Raw genomic sequence first — 17,810 nt, 5'->3', positions numbered from 1 at the left:
TCACAAGATACACATTTTGAGGTACACGTGGCTGTCAGCTTGTTAATTGTAATTTCTGAATGTGGTGTTGCAACTCCAATTACAAAACCAAACCATTACTGAGCTGCAAAAACTAAGGCTTTTCCTTATTTTTGTAAAGTGGCTGAGATATGCAACATCACAAATAAAATGATGTCAGTGTGAGTCTAAAGATAAACCAATTGAAAATAAAATGTTTCTTAGTTGTTAATTAGCCTTTGGGTGTAGCAAAAACACTTAAGGTGAGTGAGTAATGATCCTTTGCCTAACTATAGAAAGGCCCTAGTATGTTTGGATGAGCAAATACTTCATTTTTTTCCCCTGTAAAATAACATAACTTTATCATGGTACAGTACATCCTATTTGTTAAAAATGTACATTAGCCTCATTTTCATGAGCAGCACCAATGGCAGTTTTAGGAATGCTTCTGAGGTCTACTAGAAGTTGAATAGTGTTTTCTCCTCTCCTATTGAAAAGTTTACTGGAAACCGAGACTGTCAGTAGCTTGCCATATCAGTGATGCAAAGTGCATGGCATCCTAAAGAATTTGTCAGCAGTCTGCTTTCTTTCCTCTAAAGGAAAGAAGGCTGAGCCTGTTCCCTGTGATGGTGATCAGCTAGCCGTGGTCTTCAAGAGTTGGCTGTATTAAGGAGCTGCTTCTGCTTTTTTATGACTTACTTTCTCTTCTTTCTGGACAGTATGTTAATTACGTTTTATCTTCCAGGACTTTTCAGTATTCCACTAGTCACGGTTGCTTTTAAACACTCCTCTCTTTCCTATTAGTCCAGTAGGCTTTTCTGTATCACAGCAGCATCTTAAACCTCACGGTATTTGCTAAATGGCAATTTATCTACCAGTCATATTCATTAGGTTTGTTTAGGTTTTGGAGAGTTCTAATATCTAATGTGTGAAAAGTTTATTGTTCACTGCTGGTTTTTTTAACTACTGTGCTATCCTGGAGTCCTGTGGTCTGGTGGGAAAGGACTGTTTTAACTGAGGAACTTTTATATTGCTCTTTAATTGCATTAATATGAGCAGGCAGAGCTTTTTCCTTCCCTTTCATGAGGTAAGTTGGAAGTAATTGCAATCGTGAAATTTTAAAATCTAGGAGAAACACTTTCACAAAACTTGTCTTCAATAAAATATTGTTTCTTGTTGTCTTCCACTCAACCCCATTCTTTCCCTCTTCCCTTCCAAAAAAAACCAAGAGAGTGGAATGTTTGTCGCAGTTTTGTTAACATTTCAGAGAATTAAAATCATCTCTGCTGAGGGAAGCTTAAATTTTGGACTCCTGTGTGTTTTGAGTGATTTGGCAAAGTCACTTTGGAGCACGCAAAAATGATAATTGATGTAAATTAATTCCCGTGAAAATTTGGGTAGCTTGCTCTTGCTGTGTGTGGAAGTGGGAAGAGAAAAGATTGTTGTTGAAGATATTGAAGATATTTCTGCAGTAATTAAAGACAACTCGTACTGTCTTAAGTGGAAAAAGTTGTGCTAATACATCAAAGAGGAGAAATGAATGAGGGTTGTTTTTTTTTCTTTTTTTTCACTTGGTCCTTCACGTTTAATTATGACCTGGCTATATCCTATACACAGCTAATTATCAAACTCGAAGCTGGTGTCATACAGTATCTTGTTGGCTAGGACATCTCATTTTTATTGTTGTAGGCTTTCTTTAAGTTCACACAAATAAAATCACTTCCTACTCAACAGTTTCTCCTAGAGGAAGAAAACCTCCAAACATCAGAGCCCAGCACTTCCCGTCCCTCCCCCTCTCCCCCCCCCGCCCCGAAACAGTAAGTGTTTCTATCAGTGTGCTGATTTCAGCTGAGACTAAGCATTCAAGCAGTGCAGGTTTGGGAGAAATCTGTGGTTCTGCTCTGATAACTGAACTCAAGCCTGGTCTCGAGGTCCAGCTGTGTCTTCTGGTACCTCTGCTATTCTAGTACAGGATGCAGGGAGAGGTACGTAGAAGATAGTGAGCAAAGATACTGTTTGGCTTGCAGAAATTACTGATGATACGTGGACCTCCAAATCATAGCTTGACCCCTAGATTGTCTTTGCAGAATTTGGTTTAGCAAATTCAACTTGAGACCCGGTAACAACTAGGGAATTCTGTAAATACATCCTCCCGTTATGTGGAGTTCCCGTTTACAGTCTGGATGTCGCTCTTGCAGAGAAGTCATCAAATCGGGAACTTCATCCTCAATTTCAAGGGCTTTTTTTCAGCCTTTCTGTAACGTGGCATTAACTCAGCCACCAGTGAGTACTATGGGAACATTGTTTTGTGTTGTCATAGAGGCTTATTTGTATCTCTGAAAAGAGAGAGAAATCATAGAAATGTAATAATTATCTGTCTTAATGTTATCTCTTTTAAGTATTCGTTTTATTTAGGTAATGTTTTATCCTTACAGGGAAAAGCACACCGGGACCAGCAGCTTGTGTTACTCAAGGAGCATCTAGAAAAATACTACAGGAGCCGTAATCGGAAATGGATTGTTTTATTTCCAGAGGGTGGCTTTCTTAGGAAAAGGAGAGAAACAAGCCAGGCATTTGCCAAGAAAAACAATTTGCCATTTCTTAAACATGTCACCCTGCCAAGACTTGGGGCAACACAAGTAATTCTGAAAACGCTTGTAGCACCACAAGAAAATGGAACTCCAGCAGGTGGAGACGCTGTGATAAAAGGTAAAGACCACTTCACTCTTGTTGATAAAAAACAAATTGAATGTCCAAGATTTGCGTTAAGCAAAACATTTTGTGTTGAATTGGTCTCTTTAAGTGTCAAATACATCCATAATGCACCGTCATATTTATATAAATGTTTTCATATTTGCTTTTAGTTCCACTAAGTTTATTTTTTGTTTTGAGACACACAAAAAAAGAAAACCTTAGTTTTAATTTGATTTAGTCTATGGTGTGGCTGCATGAATGTTTGTCTTGGTACATGTGATACTGGAGCAGATACTGAAGTGAGCACACAGAGTGGGCAGGAAGATGGGCTGCTCCTTTCAGCACTATTGATGGTTTGCACTGGTTTATGGTAGTATGGAACTATAGTAAAAGTATTTCTGAAATATGCGAACTATGTTCAAATTTTTGTTCCTGGCTTTAAACGTTTCTTTGCATCCAGTACTGCATACTTCATTCTTCTTCTTGAACTGTTCTCTATTGAGTTCAAGTTCTTCTATTCTCTACAGATTTTTATGATGACTGTCCCCTTTGTTGCTGGAATTAACTGTCACTGATGACTAGATTTGAAGGATTGTTTTGGCTGTCTTATGTTAGAAGAGTTATGACGGAATAAGAATATTCCTGCAGCATTATTGTTCTGGGACGCCTGGGCTGAAGGGGAGAGAACATCTGGGATATAAATAATGCCTGTAGTTATGGGCCTTGGTGCTTTTAGTGTCTCAATTTTTAAAATTAACTTCTTGGCACGTTCAGAGAGCAGGGTTAGATCTTTCTTAACCTAGTTATGAATTTCTGTTACTTATTATAGACACAATGCATTGGGGGTTTGTGGTGGTTTCTTATTGATGGGTGGTGCTGGTATTTCCATAGCCAAACTACTATAATCGTTTAGCAGTTTGAACCAAAGGTCCATCCTAATGAAGCCACATATGCAGATGACTTTGGGTTTTTTCTGTGCTGAAGTTCAAATTTCAGGGTTAGCAGGAAGCCTCATACCGATTTTTTCAGATTTTTAGTTTTGAAGTTAATCTTGTCAACATAGGAAATGAATGGAGATGATGTTCTTGCAGGAGTGGAGGCAAGATTTTAAATGAACGGAAAATCAAGCTGTGGAATGCATCAGAATATTTCCTTTCAGGCTACATTTGGAAAAGAAAGGCTGAAGAAAGCCCCTGTTGTCTTAGAAGATTTTAGGTTTAAAAGAAAAACAGAATACCCTAGTCCTTGTTAAAAGTTATTTTTTTAAGGAGAAAAGTTTGGCTTGTTCCTGTTCTATTTATTCCCTCTCAAAGGCAAAAAGGTATGAAAAATAAGAAGTTCCCCAAATGTGAATTACGGGCTTCTTTTTCTGAAAGGGGACCAAAAGAACTCATCAAATACCAATTTTGTATTTTCATACTCTTAGATTGCTATCAACTTAGCTGAACATTAAATCTGGCTGCTTCTTTTTTTTGTTTTGTTTTGTTTCTTTTGAGCGGCATGATTCAGACTCTGGAGAAATGAGCATTTGATAGTAGTTGACCTAACTGGGAACTAAAATAAAGGAATTGTCTCAGAAATACAATGGAACCACATCTGTCCATCCTACTCAAAAGACAGAAGGAAAGACAAGTGGGCAAAAATAGGAAAGAAATGTGTGGGTTTAGCTATCATTCTTTCAGAGTAATAGACATGAAAACATAATAAAAGGGATGAAAAAGAGAAGTGAAAGTAAATTTTGTATGCTAGGGAACAGTAATATTTGATACATATGAAGCTGAGGTATTTTAAGTCCTCTCTTCTCTTAAGCTCAGAAAATGTTTCTAGCATGGTAAAACTTCCCTTTCAGAGGTGTATGAAAGGTTAATTCTTGATCTTTATCTTGTATAACAGACGCTTCCTCTAATCTTCTGCTTTCCAAATGCTTTTACTGTACTCTTGCCAATTCAGAAAATTTTTTGAAAAATGTTTGTTCAGTTAAATGAAATATAATTGTATAAATTGATAAGGTTATATTACAAAGTTAGAAGCCTAACAAGTTAGTGATCATCTTTACTTTTTCTCTCTTTTACCTTTCCCTTTTTTTAACCACATGAAAAAACCTGGCTCAGTAAAATCAAACTTGCCTGTATCCTCTTTGGGTTACCATCGTTGAGTTGTGGGTGCTAGAACTAGACGTAGTATATACAGGAAAGGTTTCACCAGTGTCTTGCATAGAGATTGCGTATAAACTTTTTGTACATTATTACTGTACTCCTTTGCTTGGGAAGTGGTTTCTGTGTCAGTAGCATCGCACTTGAACTCCATGGTTCACTGAAAACATTTTTCCTCTGCGCCGCTTTTTGTGCTCTATACTGTCTTATTTAACAATGTTCCTGGTGTCCTGGGTTACCAAATTATTCAGCTTACTGTAATAAGCTTTCTTCTCCATTATTTATCATTCTTTCAATCTTTTTGTTACCGCCAAGCTTTACTGATAATGATGGGGTTCACCTCCCCCCCTCCTCGATTTTAGTTAAATTCGTTTATAGATTAAGAGTAACTCCTCCTCATCAAAAATTACGTCCCCTTCCTGTTGAGTTTCCTGGGTAGCTATGTTTTCTGATGAGTCATGATACACAGTTGCAGTGTTCTTGAGTGCTGTCATTTTATTAGTACTTAATTCATTTTAAATTATCCTTGTAGCTTTTATACCATTGTAGATTTTATACCATTCTACTTTCCCAGCTGGAATGGTGTATAATACTGGCTGTAAGAAGAAAAGACGACAAAAGCAGGTATAAGAAAAGATGGTTCATTCTTAACATACTGCTATGCAGCACCCTAATTTGGTACAAATCAAGTTGCATACAGTTGTTTCATCGTGTCACCCCCCCTGCTCCTCAGCCCACTAGCTTGCTTTTGTACATCAAATGTCGCTGGAGTTACAGCCTTCAAATAGGAGTTCAAAAACTGCAACGGCTAAATGCTACATCATCTGTCCTTCTACTATAAGGTCTCTAATCTAATCTCTTTAATACCCTCCTTCGGTAGAGGTGGGTTTATGTTGTGAAGTGTGAGGTTCAGTAGCCTCCCTAAAATTTCATTAGCCTTAACTATGATATTAGTGTTCTTAATATCCGATATTCAGTTTATTTTTGTACTAGTTACGAATTTCCCATAGTTTATTACCTGATTCTTCCTCTGTAAAGTGGCAGGAAGAACAAATGTTCCTGAGCTAGATGATCAATACTATTTGATTATTCTTGTACTTAAACTGATCAGTTCTTTATCAGTTGCTTTTCCAAGGCAAGCAGCCTTTGTTTTCTTAATTTCCTTCTCCTAACAGTTTTCCAAGCCTTCTTTCATATTTAATGTCCCAAGTACTAGCCTTCATCGGGGTGAAATTTAACTTTTTGTTGGTAAATACTAAATTAAATGACTAAAAGAGTTGTTGCTTTTGCTACCTTTTGAAACACTTGTTAATTTTAACGAAATTGTACAATTTTATTCCTAAATAAATAGAAGGATGGAAAAATATATAGGAAAGGTAGTACTATCACTTGATGGCTTGAGTGCTTTTGAAGCTAGAAAGTACAGACAATGTAATTAAGTGGTGTCTGTCCCTGAGAAGATGGTATAAGTTAATTCTGGTGTCTGATGAAAGCATCCCTCTGGGCAGATGTGCTGTGCCCCCCAAACAGAGTGCTGCTGCCAGCGCCTGCGTTCCGGAATTTAGGTTTTAGTGCAGAATAGAAATATGGGCAGCATGAAAATACTTGATGCATAGCCATCATCACCTTAACCCTGTAGGGACCGATGTGTTTGTGGGGGGGTTAATTTATGGTTTTGTTTTGTTTGTTTAATTTTTTAACAGAATGCTTAGTCTCTGACATATTTGCAAGTACTATGTTTCTTCAGTTAATAAGAATTGATCTTGTGAGTTTTAGAACTAGCAAAATGTTCTAAGTGCTAAACAGCTGGCAATTCAAAGGAGTTTGGAGCAATTGTTCACTGAAGATACGCGTTCCAGAGCTTATTTTTTATCAACCTTGCTCTAGTATGTTTTTTAAATTCTGCTGTATTTTACCATGCAGCAATTTTTTGTCTGATAAGAGGTTGCTATGAACTTGGTTAGAGCCATATTGAAATCTTATCTTATTGTTTTCAAATGCAGCACAGTACATTCAGTTCTGATGCTTTTTCTCAGAGAAATTAAATTTTCCCTTCTGCAGAGCTGGACACTGGACTTTGTAATTGATTTTTTTTTTTTCTATCAAACTTTTTGATTCACTGTTATGTGAGGAATGTGACTTGAATAACATGTGGGAAGGCTTTTTTTTTAATCCTGGTAAAGGGGCTTCTTGTTTTGTTCCAGGTGATTTGTTATGGAGCGATCTTGGGATAATGAGTAAGATGTTCAGTCTGAGAGCTAATCTTTGGGAAAAGAGTTAATTTTAAGGTCAGTGGTCCAGTTGATCACACGAGGACAAGACAAGTGGCAAGTTACAAGAACGCATTGCTATGCAGGGGGAGGCAACAGCCTCTTTTGGCTGTGTTTAGGGTGATGTAAATATTCAGGAGACCACACCTGAATACTAGTGAATGCTAGTAAATATTTTCTTTTTCAAGTGGAAGCTGCAGTCCTCAGGTTCACACCTGGCTGGTGCATTCTTTTCCACTCTGGATGCAATCCGGCAGCATCCCACCACGTAGAGCTCGGCTGGAGGCGAGGTTTCCTGCTGAAACCCGTCTTTATAACTTGCTGTTTTTCTCAGTGGTAATCGCTGGCAGTCTGCTGGCAAGTTTGAAGAGTCCTGCGCATAGTCAAATCCAGCTTTTAGCATTGGTTGAGTAACTCCAGGGAGGACATAGCGGCAATGAAGAGGAGCTCTGAACCCCACTAAATTTGTGATTGTAGACAGTCAAGTATTTGCTGTGAGAGGACCATAGAGGATGATGGAGCACTGAATATCTTGAAGACGCTGATGATTAAGTTGCTTCATAACTAAATATGAAGTAACTTACTATTGCTGAATCCACAGCTAGAACAAAAATAAGGAAAAAAAGTAGTTATGGAGATTTGCCTGTGCTGGTGATTTTTTAAAAAAAAAAAAAGTTAGGAGACTATTTAAATTTTATTTTGATTTTTTTTGTCTAGGCCAGAAAGCTACTGTTACATGTTATCGATCAGTCTTGTCTTAGCACTCATAAGGCAAGTATGTACCATTCATACTAAGGAACATTGTTACTATGTGGTTTGGATGCAACTGTGTAGGACAGATGCCTGCAGGCCTGTTTTGAACATTTACGTACTATTTAAAAAGAATCAGACTGCTAACATTTTGAGGCGATTTGAGAAATCAAAATCCTCCACGTGTGCTGAAAGTGGCAAGCAGACTGACATCACAGAAGAGAAACTAGTCCTCAGAGAGATCAGCTTAAATTTGGCCTCTGCAGCAGTTTCTTCTGCTGAAGTCTCTGGTAGCCGGGTTGCTCAATCTTTCAGCAGGTACTAGAAATGAAGAATTGGGGTGTCTTTTAATGGTAGGTAGAAAGTTCAAAAGGGTTTGGCTGTCAGAAGCATCTGTGGCTCTGTTGCCCAAGCCAAACTTGGCAAGAGGAGTTCTTGAACAGGTATACACAACTTCCTTTTTTTCAGCTACAAATGCCAGACCTGAGATTCACACCATAGTATAACTAATGCAGCAGTCTTTCTGTTCTGAGTTCCTGTTAGTGTGCTCTATTTAAAAAATAATAGGGTTTATTCTTGTTCAAAGGTCTGCTTAGGCTTGAAAGCAGCATCCTCCGGCATACTGAGGTCCTACCCCTTTGTGTTGTGTGCAGTTGTCTGTTTCTTTTTCAGTTTCAGGATTTGTTAGAGCTTCCTGGCTTTAAAATAAATATTCTCATGAGCAGGGCACAGCACAGTATAACCCCCCAAAAAGGACAGCAAGATTTATTTCAAAACTAATTTTCTGAAATCCTTGGTGACTTAGGGGTTTTTTTTGGCAGTGTGAGATCTTGGATGATTATGTAAGGCTTACTTTAAACCAGAGCATGCAGAAATATGCCTGTGACTGTGATTTGATAGCATGTCTTGGTAATTGCACCTGGAGGTAGCTGCACTAAGACCTGCTTGCTCTAAAGGACGGTCTATGAAGGCTGACGTTGCCTTCAGAATTCCAGCAACAGCAACCTGGGGTTCCTGGTGGGCTGTCAGAGGCAGGTTTTTCTCCCCACCCTGCCCTGGAAGGGGCTGGAGGTGGGTTTGGAGCTGGTCTGATGCAGCAGCAGCTCGGCTCCACAAAAGCAGAAGGTAGGAAATCAGCACAGAAAAGGACTGCAGGAGTCTTCCTGTAATGAAGCTTGAACCATTATCCACTGAAAGAACAGTTTGAAATACTAGCTAAATATTTAATAAATGATTTTAAAGCATTTTACTGTAAATAATAAGATAGTGTGCCTGTATTCATCTGGCACTTTTTAATTGCAATTAATGGTCTTTGTTGCTTACTCACTTAGACAATTTACTTGTCTTTATCCATTCTTACTTTACGTCTGGGAAAATAATAAATTGAATGGCTTTGTTCCGAAATCCATTTCTAAATTAATACTTCTGTGGATTTACTATTAATTTCATATTGGCTTTTCTCTAATACATTGCTACTTTTAAAATGAAGGACTCTGTAGTTAGTGCTTTTCTTAAGAGAGACTTGACAAGCACTCTGTCATGATGCTGGCAAGCCTGGAGCCTCTAATGGGGCCTCATGTTCTCATTTCACATGTCTGTCAGGGTTTTAAAACACTGTATTTCCAGAAGGTGACACTGGATGTTTCAGCTTGACCTGTGCAGCTTGCACTTGGTCAAATTTTGGAATAGCACATTGCATGCTATTAATAACTCATAATTTAAATATTAGGAAATACTGTCTAGCCTTTTTCAGGTAGTGTGTTTGCATTTGTAACAAAGCAGTACAACTCCATTGTTGAGTAGATACCACAGAAACACTAGCTGTTTGTTAAAATAATTGATAGATATATGTGATAGCATTGCTGTAACTGTCTTCTCACACTTAATTAAATTAAATGCAAATTAAATTAAATTAAGTGCAGGTAGAAACTCGCGAGCCAGGCCTTGCACATAGGTTCTAGTTGGTGTTAATAACTCTGTGGCTTTTAGAGTGCACCTCAGACTGTGTGTTGCAGATTTCTTCATGTGTGTGGTAGCTCTTCTGTAAAATTTGAGTGGCGTTTCTGGGCAAGACTAAACATCAGTCTAGCCCAACGTCTTGTCCATGACTCCAAGTGGATATCAGAGGAAGAGTGTGAACACAGCAAGTATGCATCTTTCTTCTCCCGCATACTCTCTTAGTTTCTGACTGTTTCCAGTGTGGTAGGTTTCCCAAGCCAGGTGGGGGTTTCTGCCTTTTTAGTTAACCCTCCAACGGATTTCTCCCACAAACTTGTCCAATTTCCTCTTGAACCCAACTCTCTGCATCCTTGACATCCTTTGGCAAGGGGTTCCCCACAGTTTTATTCCCCTCTGCACGAAGAATCATTTCTCTCTGTTTGCTTTGAAAAGTTTCCCGCTTAGCTTCATCTATTCTAGTATTGAGAAAGATGGTGAACAATCTATCCTTGTGCACATTCTTCAGGCCAACAGTGTTTTTGTCAACCTCTATCATATTTCTTTCATAGCTATCTCAGCTGCAGGCTTGAAGAGTCTTGTACTTTGTACGAAGACCTAACACCTCTTACATGCTTCTGCCAACAGGTGGCTGTTTTTAATAGTCAACTTTTTAAAAACTTTAAGATATTGCTGGGTATGATGTAAGTACATTACTATACTAGTGTATTAAGCATTAAGTAAGCATATTACTATACTAGCCCAAACATAACATGACCTCAGTTACAAGGCAGCTCCAGTTCCCACAGAATAGATATTAAATTGACAAGCTAAACTCAAAGTGCCACCTTGGCAATGTGCCCTTCCTTCCTGGTTTGCTTTCCAGATCTGCTGCTCTCCCTGTTTGCAAACATGTGAATTGAAGACATGCCAGAGAGAGGTCATGGCTAGGCTGATATCTGACCTTGACTATTGCTGGTAGTAACCTATGTTCAGATTTAACTTTGACTCTCCTGAATAATATTGATAGCAAATATTTTCATCTCCTTTGATCCTTTTTTCAGTTTCTAAATATGCTAAGCAGCATATGAACATGTACTGGTATCAGTCTTTCTGGGACCTTGTGGATGCAATCTCCTCTCCATTGTGAAAACTGACCATCTTCTATTCATTGCTTTCTTGTCTTTAATACACGAAGTGGTGTATTTCCTTTTTATCCTGAAACTCAGATTTTTAAGAACCTTTGAGCGATTTTTTTTAAAAAAATCTTTGAAAATCTAACTATGTTGTATAACATAAATCACCTTTATCCACTTGTCCTAACCCAGTAGTGAGGCTATTTGTCCAAAGGGATCTGCATGGCTGTTGCTTCATCAGGGATCTGCAACTGCGAGCTCTTACGAAGGCCCAGTTGTAAATGTGCTTAAAGTGCTGACTAAGAAAGTTGGATTTTTATTTTTGAAGTTTTCCTTTCAGTGAATGGGGGGAAGCACCTAACATTTAGGCCAACATGTTGTGTGACTATATTCATACCCAATGAGTGAACTTGTTCAATTCTGTGTACTACAATATGTAAGAACAACAGAAATAACTGTGAAAGTAAAATCTTTGTCTAGCTGAAGTTTGTAAGAGTATTTCTGGATTTGATTTTTTGCTGTCTTATTTTATTTGTGCCTCATACCTCATGAAGTAATACAAAAATGGAATAACTATCAAATGAGTGACATTCACTTTCTGATTACTTTTAATATCACATTTCTTTTTGTTCCTAGAGAGCAAATCAAAAGGCCTCCAGTGGGTGATAGATACAACCATTGCGTATCCCAAAGGTGAACCTATAGACATCCAAACTTGGATTCTTGGCTACCGACAGCCAACGGTTACACATGTACATTACAGGTAGGAAATAAACCTTCTACTCTTAATTGAATTAAAATATTAAAAAACGAGTATTCACGAATTAGTAACATCATGTTTCAGAATATGGGAAATCAGTAGCAATGTCTTTATGTGCGTCTCTCACAGGTGAGCAACTCATATTATCTAAACACAACACAGTTTTCTTTTGAAAAGTTCAGTGACCATTCCATATCTTAGCACATTTAAGTTATTGTCTAATATCCTGTGGCTGAACATAGTTATTTGATGACTAGGTCATCTTTTCCACTTTAATGTTAAGGTGCTGGTAAACTCAACCTGATTTTTTTTTTTTTTTAAATAACGACAACAAATTAAAAACCACTGTGTTATTCAGTAACAGGTTTCCTGAGAGATTATTAGATATTGTATTTAACTTTCTGACAAAGAAATGTCAGCTTTTTCACTCAAAGCATACTCTTAATAGTTGAGCAGAGAAACACTGTGGAAATCGTAGCAAATCTCATTGACACTGAGGATGGGATACTATTAAAACTTTTCTCCTCAGCGGTTCTTTGTCTCAAGACCTAAACTAACAGAGAGAGAAGTTGCATTTTGCTTTTGGTTTGCAGTTAATTGCAAGTCTGAAATCTCCAGAAATACTTTAACACTCTCCCTATACCAAATAAGTTGATTACATTTTATCCCAAAATTGCATTATTTTGTCTTAATTCCCTTTTGTTGATTTGGGGAGCTTTTAGACTTTTACAGTAAGCTTTCAGGTATCCTTGTGTGGATCCCCTGTGTGGCAGTTTAACTGGGAATGACCTTCTCCAGCATCACTGCTGTGTCAGTGTTGTGTGATGCAGAGTACAGGCTGCTCACTGGAGCCATGTTTAAATCTGTCCCTGCTTTTTATAGAAATCTGCCTTCAAGTTTTTCCGAAGGTGAATATACTTACACCCTAATTTAGGTAGGATACCGTAATATCTATTGTGCTTTATTCAGGTCACTTTAGTACTCTCTCAGATCTCTGGGATAGTTAAATGTATTTAGAATTTTCTGAAACAGTATTTCCAAAAATACTTCCTTTAAAAAAGAGAGAAAGTTATCTTAAGTTGAATTAACTTCCTGCTTCTAAATGTGTATATTCAAAACCTATTTATGAGCACGAGCATAAAGATGACCTTCCTTGCATTGAACTCGAATGTTGCAGTTCTTCTAGTACTAAAATTCTAAGAAAAAAATATTAGAAATTGTTTATTGTTGGGTGGAGGTTTGTTGTTTTCTTCCAGAGGGTCTAAACCACTGGTTTAGACAGGGGCAAGCCTCTCTTCTTTTTTTTTTTTTTTTTTTTTTTTAAATTAAATAACCTCTAGTTGTTATGGCTGGCTCTGTAAAAACATTCGCAGTATGCCCCAAATGGAAAACTAATGCAGCAGCATGTCTCTGAAGGCTGAGAGCTGGATGTAATACCTCTGAAATGAGAACTGAGTGTCTTGGTTGTAACTGGAGCTTTGGCTAACTTTCCAGTCCTGCTAATTCTTAAATTGGCACGTCAAGTTTAGGCACATGTCCTCTGGACTGCAAGGGCTTTAGTTGGATGCAGGGTAGCAATTCTTAAAGACGCATTTAACAAAGTACCCTGGCTCTGACAGCGTGTGGTAGCAGCAAAGGCACGGGAAGGCCGCCCACGCACCATCCCTCTGCGTGTTAACACATGGTGGCTGTAACATGTTCTAAGCAGGTGTCGCATCTGGATCGCTCTTTTGGTAGGTGCTGATGGACCTGGCCTTCATGAACTTGTCTAATACCATTTTTAACTTGCTTATACTTAGACTTCTACAATTTCCCATGACACAACGTGTAACTGTTCTTGAAGACGGCAGCCAGGACCACTTCCTTTTTGCTTGTTTTAAGTTCTCCACCCTTCAGTGGGTGCATCCTGTTTCTCCCTTGTCCTGCCAGTAGTGGATGAATGATTTCTCAGTCACACTCTCCATGGCCCGTGATTTTACAGAGCTTTCTCATATCCTGCCTTAGCTGCCCCTGTCCCCCTCCCAGCCCAACGAGTCTTCATCTATTTGGTGTCTCCTTACACAAAAGCCTTTCCCTGATTATCTTGTTACTTTTGTCTGCGCCTTTTCTGGTTCTGCTATAACTAGTTTGTGAGTTGACTGACATCCTGAATTCCCCACGGTGATTTCAGGATCGCTTACCAGAATAATAATAGCTAATCTTAGAGGCTGTGGTAGTGTATGCGTAGCTGCTGGTGCTTTTTCCTTCCCAGTGTTCACTGCCTTGCATTTACTGCTATTTAATTTCATCTGCAACTATTGTCAGGTCCTTCTGCAACTCTTCTCTTTGACTGCCCAGAATAATTCTATACCAAAAAAGTCATATCGCTTTTGTATCCTTTATTCCAAATTTAGCATATCATCTAGCTATGATATGCTAAGACCTTTTAATGTATCTGGAATTAGAGCTGTAGTTTGGAATGCATATGGTGAATTTGCACCTTCAGTGTTTTTGACAATAAAATGTTATTTTTAGATATTTTTGCGTGGCTTTAAAAATTTTTTTCTGTTTTACATAAAGGATATGTTTATCTATGGCAGGATTAGAAGAGTGCGACTGAACAGCGTGTCTACATGAATTTACTCGTGTTGCATCATCCTTTTCTATTGCTTATACAGAAATTTTACTGTTGGAATCCCTTCAGGGCATTACAGCAACTGATTTTTTTTAAATTCCTTCCCCCCCCCATCACCTGACTTTACTCATTAAGGGTTTTTTTTTTTAGCAGAATGCTGTAATGTGATGGGCACTTTCAGGGTTTTGACAACTTTAAATTATGTATTGATGATTTGAACAGAGTTGTTGGTACCACTGAGAACCTGTGAAGACGGAGTGTGTGCCTGGGAAACTGGGGGTGGCGGACAGGGAAGAGTAGGGAATAACCCTTCTCTCCCGGAGGGTTTCTGGTGTTAAAGAAAACCTTACAGCTCTGCTATCACTTTATTGAACCTTCTCCAGGGTTGGGAAGCTGGATAATTGAAGCCAAGTGGGCTGACATCAATTTACTAGAGCTTATTTTTGAAATTATAGGTATGGTCAGTGGAAAACTGTCTCTTGGGAGCTTTGCGTGTGCGCCTCCTAGGTAGCGTCCTCACTTGTCCGAAAATACAATGCTGTCTCAAGCCTGTTTCTGTGTCAGATCTTAATCAGGAGCAGTTCTGGAAAAACACCAAAACGCTTTATGCTGGTTAAGCAGTGTGTGCTACAAACAGCTGTACTTTGTGACCAGCTAGCTGATCCTTGCCGTGTCAACCTCCTTCCCCTCGTCCCTGGCACTTCTGTCTGGAAATGCAGAGCTACCTTTTAATGTGCTGAGAAGTGTCCTGGGAGATTTCTGTGCAGTGTTGTTCCCTGAGAGCTGGTTAAGCTATGGGGTGGAAGATGACACACCAGACCTGTGTAGCTGTACAGCTTGACCAGGAAACCTAAACTTCTTCTTTAAGTTCATCTTCCACGTGGAGACCAAAACATTGCTGTAACAGAGCCATGTGAGTATCTGGGGTTGTCAGCTGGGAACGCCAGCACTTACTCTGCAGGTCACAAATTCGAGGTGGTTCCTCAATAATTCTCAATTTTGGTAACAATTGGGTAGTAACTACTCTTTGTCCTTAACAGTGCAGGCAAGGATTAAATCAGTGACTGAGGTTTGAAAAGGCTTGTGCTGTGTTGAGCTCTGAGATGTCCCTTGTAAAGTTGGTGTGTTTCTTTAACTCTTTAAAATAAACTCAATTAGCAAAGGAAAACGCAAGGTAAAGTGGACTTCATCTTTAAAAAGATGGAAATGTCAGAAATGTCTTCCAAAGATGGAAAATGTCAGAGGTGTTTCTGTTTTTCAGATGTCCTCTGAAATTTTCATGAAATGTATATCGAATATGTCTGGATTGTTGTTATTCCCCCCTTTTTCCTTCATTTAGTGCAATAAAATTTTGCTCGTTGTTTGTAATTTGGAATGTTTTGGGAGATTAAATTTGAAATAAATTTTAAGGGTAATTTTTAAATAACTGTGGGGAGAGAGAAAGTTCTGCATGAGTCTGTGTGCTCTAGTGCACTAGTTTCTCATCTATCATTTCTTTTAACTGAGTTATAGGAAAAAAAATTACTAAAAAAGAAAAAAGCCCTTTTGGAAAAAGTAAAGAATAGTTTTGACGAGGTGCCGTCTCTACTGTATGACAGGAGAATCGGGATTTAAACATGCTTTTCCCCTTTTAGAGTAGACCAGAGTGAGGAATTGATGTATGACACCAGTGGGGAAAAAAGCAACGTTTTCTGTGCTACTCGAACAGGAGCAGGGGAGACTGCAGAGCCTCTTTTGTTCTGGTCGCTCAGTCAGTCCTTTCTGCTGTTCCCTTTGGTCACAACCTGTCTTTTTCTGCCTTATGGTCTTTCAAATTTAGTGTTCTCCTTTTCTCATAGACTGTCCTTTTACTGCAGGATTATTTCTTTTTCATCCCACTTAAGGAGCAACAGAGGAGTGTAGAGGACACAGCAAGCAGCCTTATGTTTTCATTTTTAGATGCTTTTCTAGCTGATGGAAATGGCAGAGAAGGTTCAGTTTAATCCAGTAATCTTTTTTTGTTTGGAAGCTCAATTTTGATAATGAGTTGAAGCTTGCTTTTCAAACGTCAATCTTCTGTACAAATGACATGTTTTTCGGAAGTTCATAATTAGGCTAAGCTGTGGCCTGATTTTCCTCAGGATGTCAAAAGATACTTCCCTAGAAAAAAGAAGAATTACCAAATTTCAGATTCTTCAAAACACAAAGGTGTGAGAATTTATCCTTTTAACTATCAAATAATTTTTTTACCCTGACAGGCTTGTCTCAAAACTCATTAGAAAGTGCTGAAAAACTGGGTTTGCTCTCTGAAACATAATACTCAAGGAAAATATGTAATTAACTTCTACCAGGTCAAATGGCACTGGGATTTGTTGGGGAAATTTCAACCCATCTGTTAAAGCAGTAAGCACCAAAAAAAAAAGGACTGGAAGGTGCTAGGCATCTCTAATTAGTGGCATCACTATAAGACCTGCCTTTTAATGGGTCTGTTGGAAAGGTTTGTTTTCTCTTCTCAGAATGGTTTAGCTTTACGCTTGGGTCATTTTGTGATGCGCATTGACCATAAATCCAGATTCACTGCAGTTACACTCAGCAGAAGTAAGCTGAGTGGTTTGGTGACTGTGTAGCAAGACCGCATACTGGCTACTACTCGGCTCCCACTGTTTCCCCACAGTGAGTTGAGTTTTGGGATTATTTCTTTTCTTCTTACACCAGTCACTTCTTTAGTCTAACTGACTTGGCCTTCTCAGCTGATCTCCAAGTTTCTTTAATAGTAAGATTTCCCATGTGCTGCAGTTCTGTTGTCAAAACCCGAGAGTTTAAAATTGAAAAAACCCTGGATATGAAGTTTGTTCTATGCTTAGCTTCCCCTCGGTCAAGAATGGCATGGGTTTGGGTTTTTTGGCGTTAGCTTCCTGCTGGGTCATGGCCTTGTATGCCCATATCCCGCGTTCGCACTGTGTGATCGTGATCGTGGTGTAGAGGCTCCAAAGTCAGAGCCAGCCGTAGTCGCCTCCGCCGCAGAGGATAGCTGCATTTATGCTGCATGAAAGTACCACGCTATTTCCAGCTAACTCAGCTATCTTTGTGCCATAATGCGGATGAGTACTATGTCACCTTTCTCGTACCAGTTTCTGAAACAAGCTTTCAACTACTGAGGAAGTCCTTTTTTTGTGTCTATATTGATACAGATTTATTGAAATAAACTAGACTCTTAGCTATAAATAAGATGGGATACATTGTGGTTGATGAATGAGTTTTGCAGAAACATCTATGAAGGGCATCCAGTTTGGCAATATATTTTAATATGCTTTTTTTACACAAGCAACTTATTTTTGGTCATACCTGAGATCTACCAACAACCTCCATCACGCTGAGTTTATTTAAACACTCATTGAAACAGTAAATAATATTATGATTTAGAAGGTGTAGGGGTAATAAAGAACTTTTAATTCAGGATAGGACAGATGATGAATGGCAATTAGTACTTAAAGGTGGTATCTATGAACTTTAGAATTTTAA

General features: G+C 38.6%; 1 protein-coding gene across 2 annotated transcripts in view; it reads left to right on the top strand.

Moving 5' to 3' along the window:
• The window catches only part of LPGAT1 (lysophosphatidylglycerol acyltransferase 1), a 65,853-nt gene that overhangs the window by 35,105 nt on the left and 12,938 nt on the right, over window positions 1-17,810 (top strand). For both annotated transcript variants that reach the window (XM_075147038.1, XM_075147039.1), the window contains exons 5-6: window positions 2,433-2,706; window positions 11,572-11,698. In XM_075147038.1, the coding sequence (XP_075003139.1) occupies window positions 2,433-2,706; window positions 11,572-11,698 (401 nt within the window). The remainder of the gene's footprint in view (window positions 1-2,432; window positions 2,707-11,571; window positions 11,699-17,810) is intronic.

Source organism: Calonectris borealis, chromosome 3 (assembly GCF_964195595.1).
Source record: "Calonectris borealis chromosome 3, bCalBor7.hap1.2, whole genome shotgun sequence".
Classification (NCBI taxonomy): domain Eukaryota; kingdom Metazoa; phylum Chordata; class Aves; order Procellariiformes; family Procellariidae; genus Calonectris; species Calonectris borealis.
Note: the sequence above shows the minus strand (reverse complement) of the source record. Positions and strands in the feature narration are given on the sequence as shown.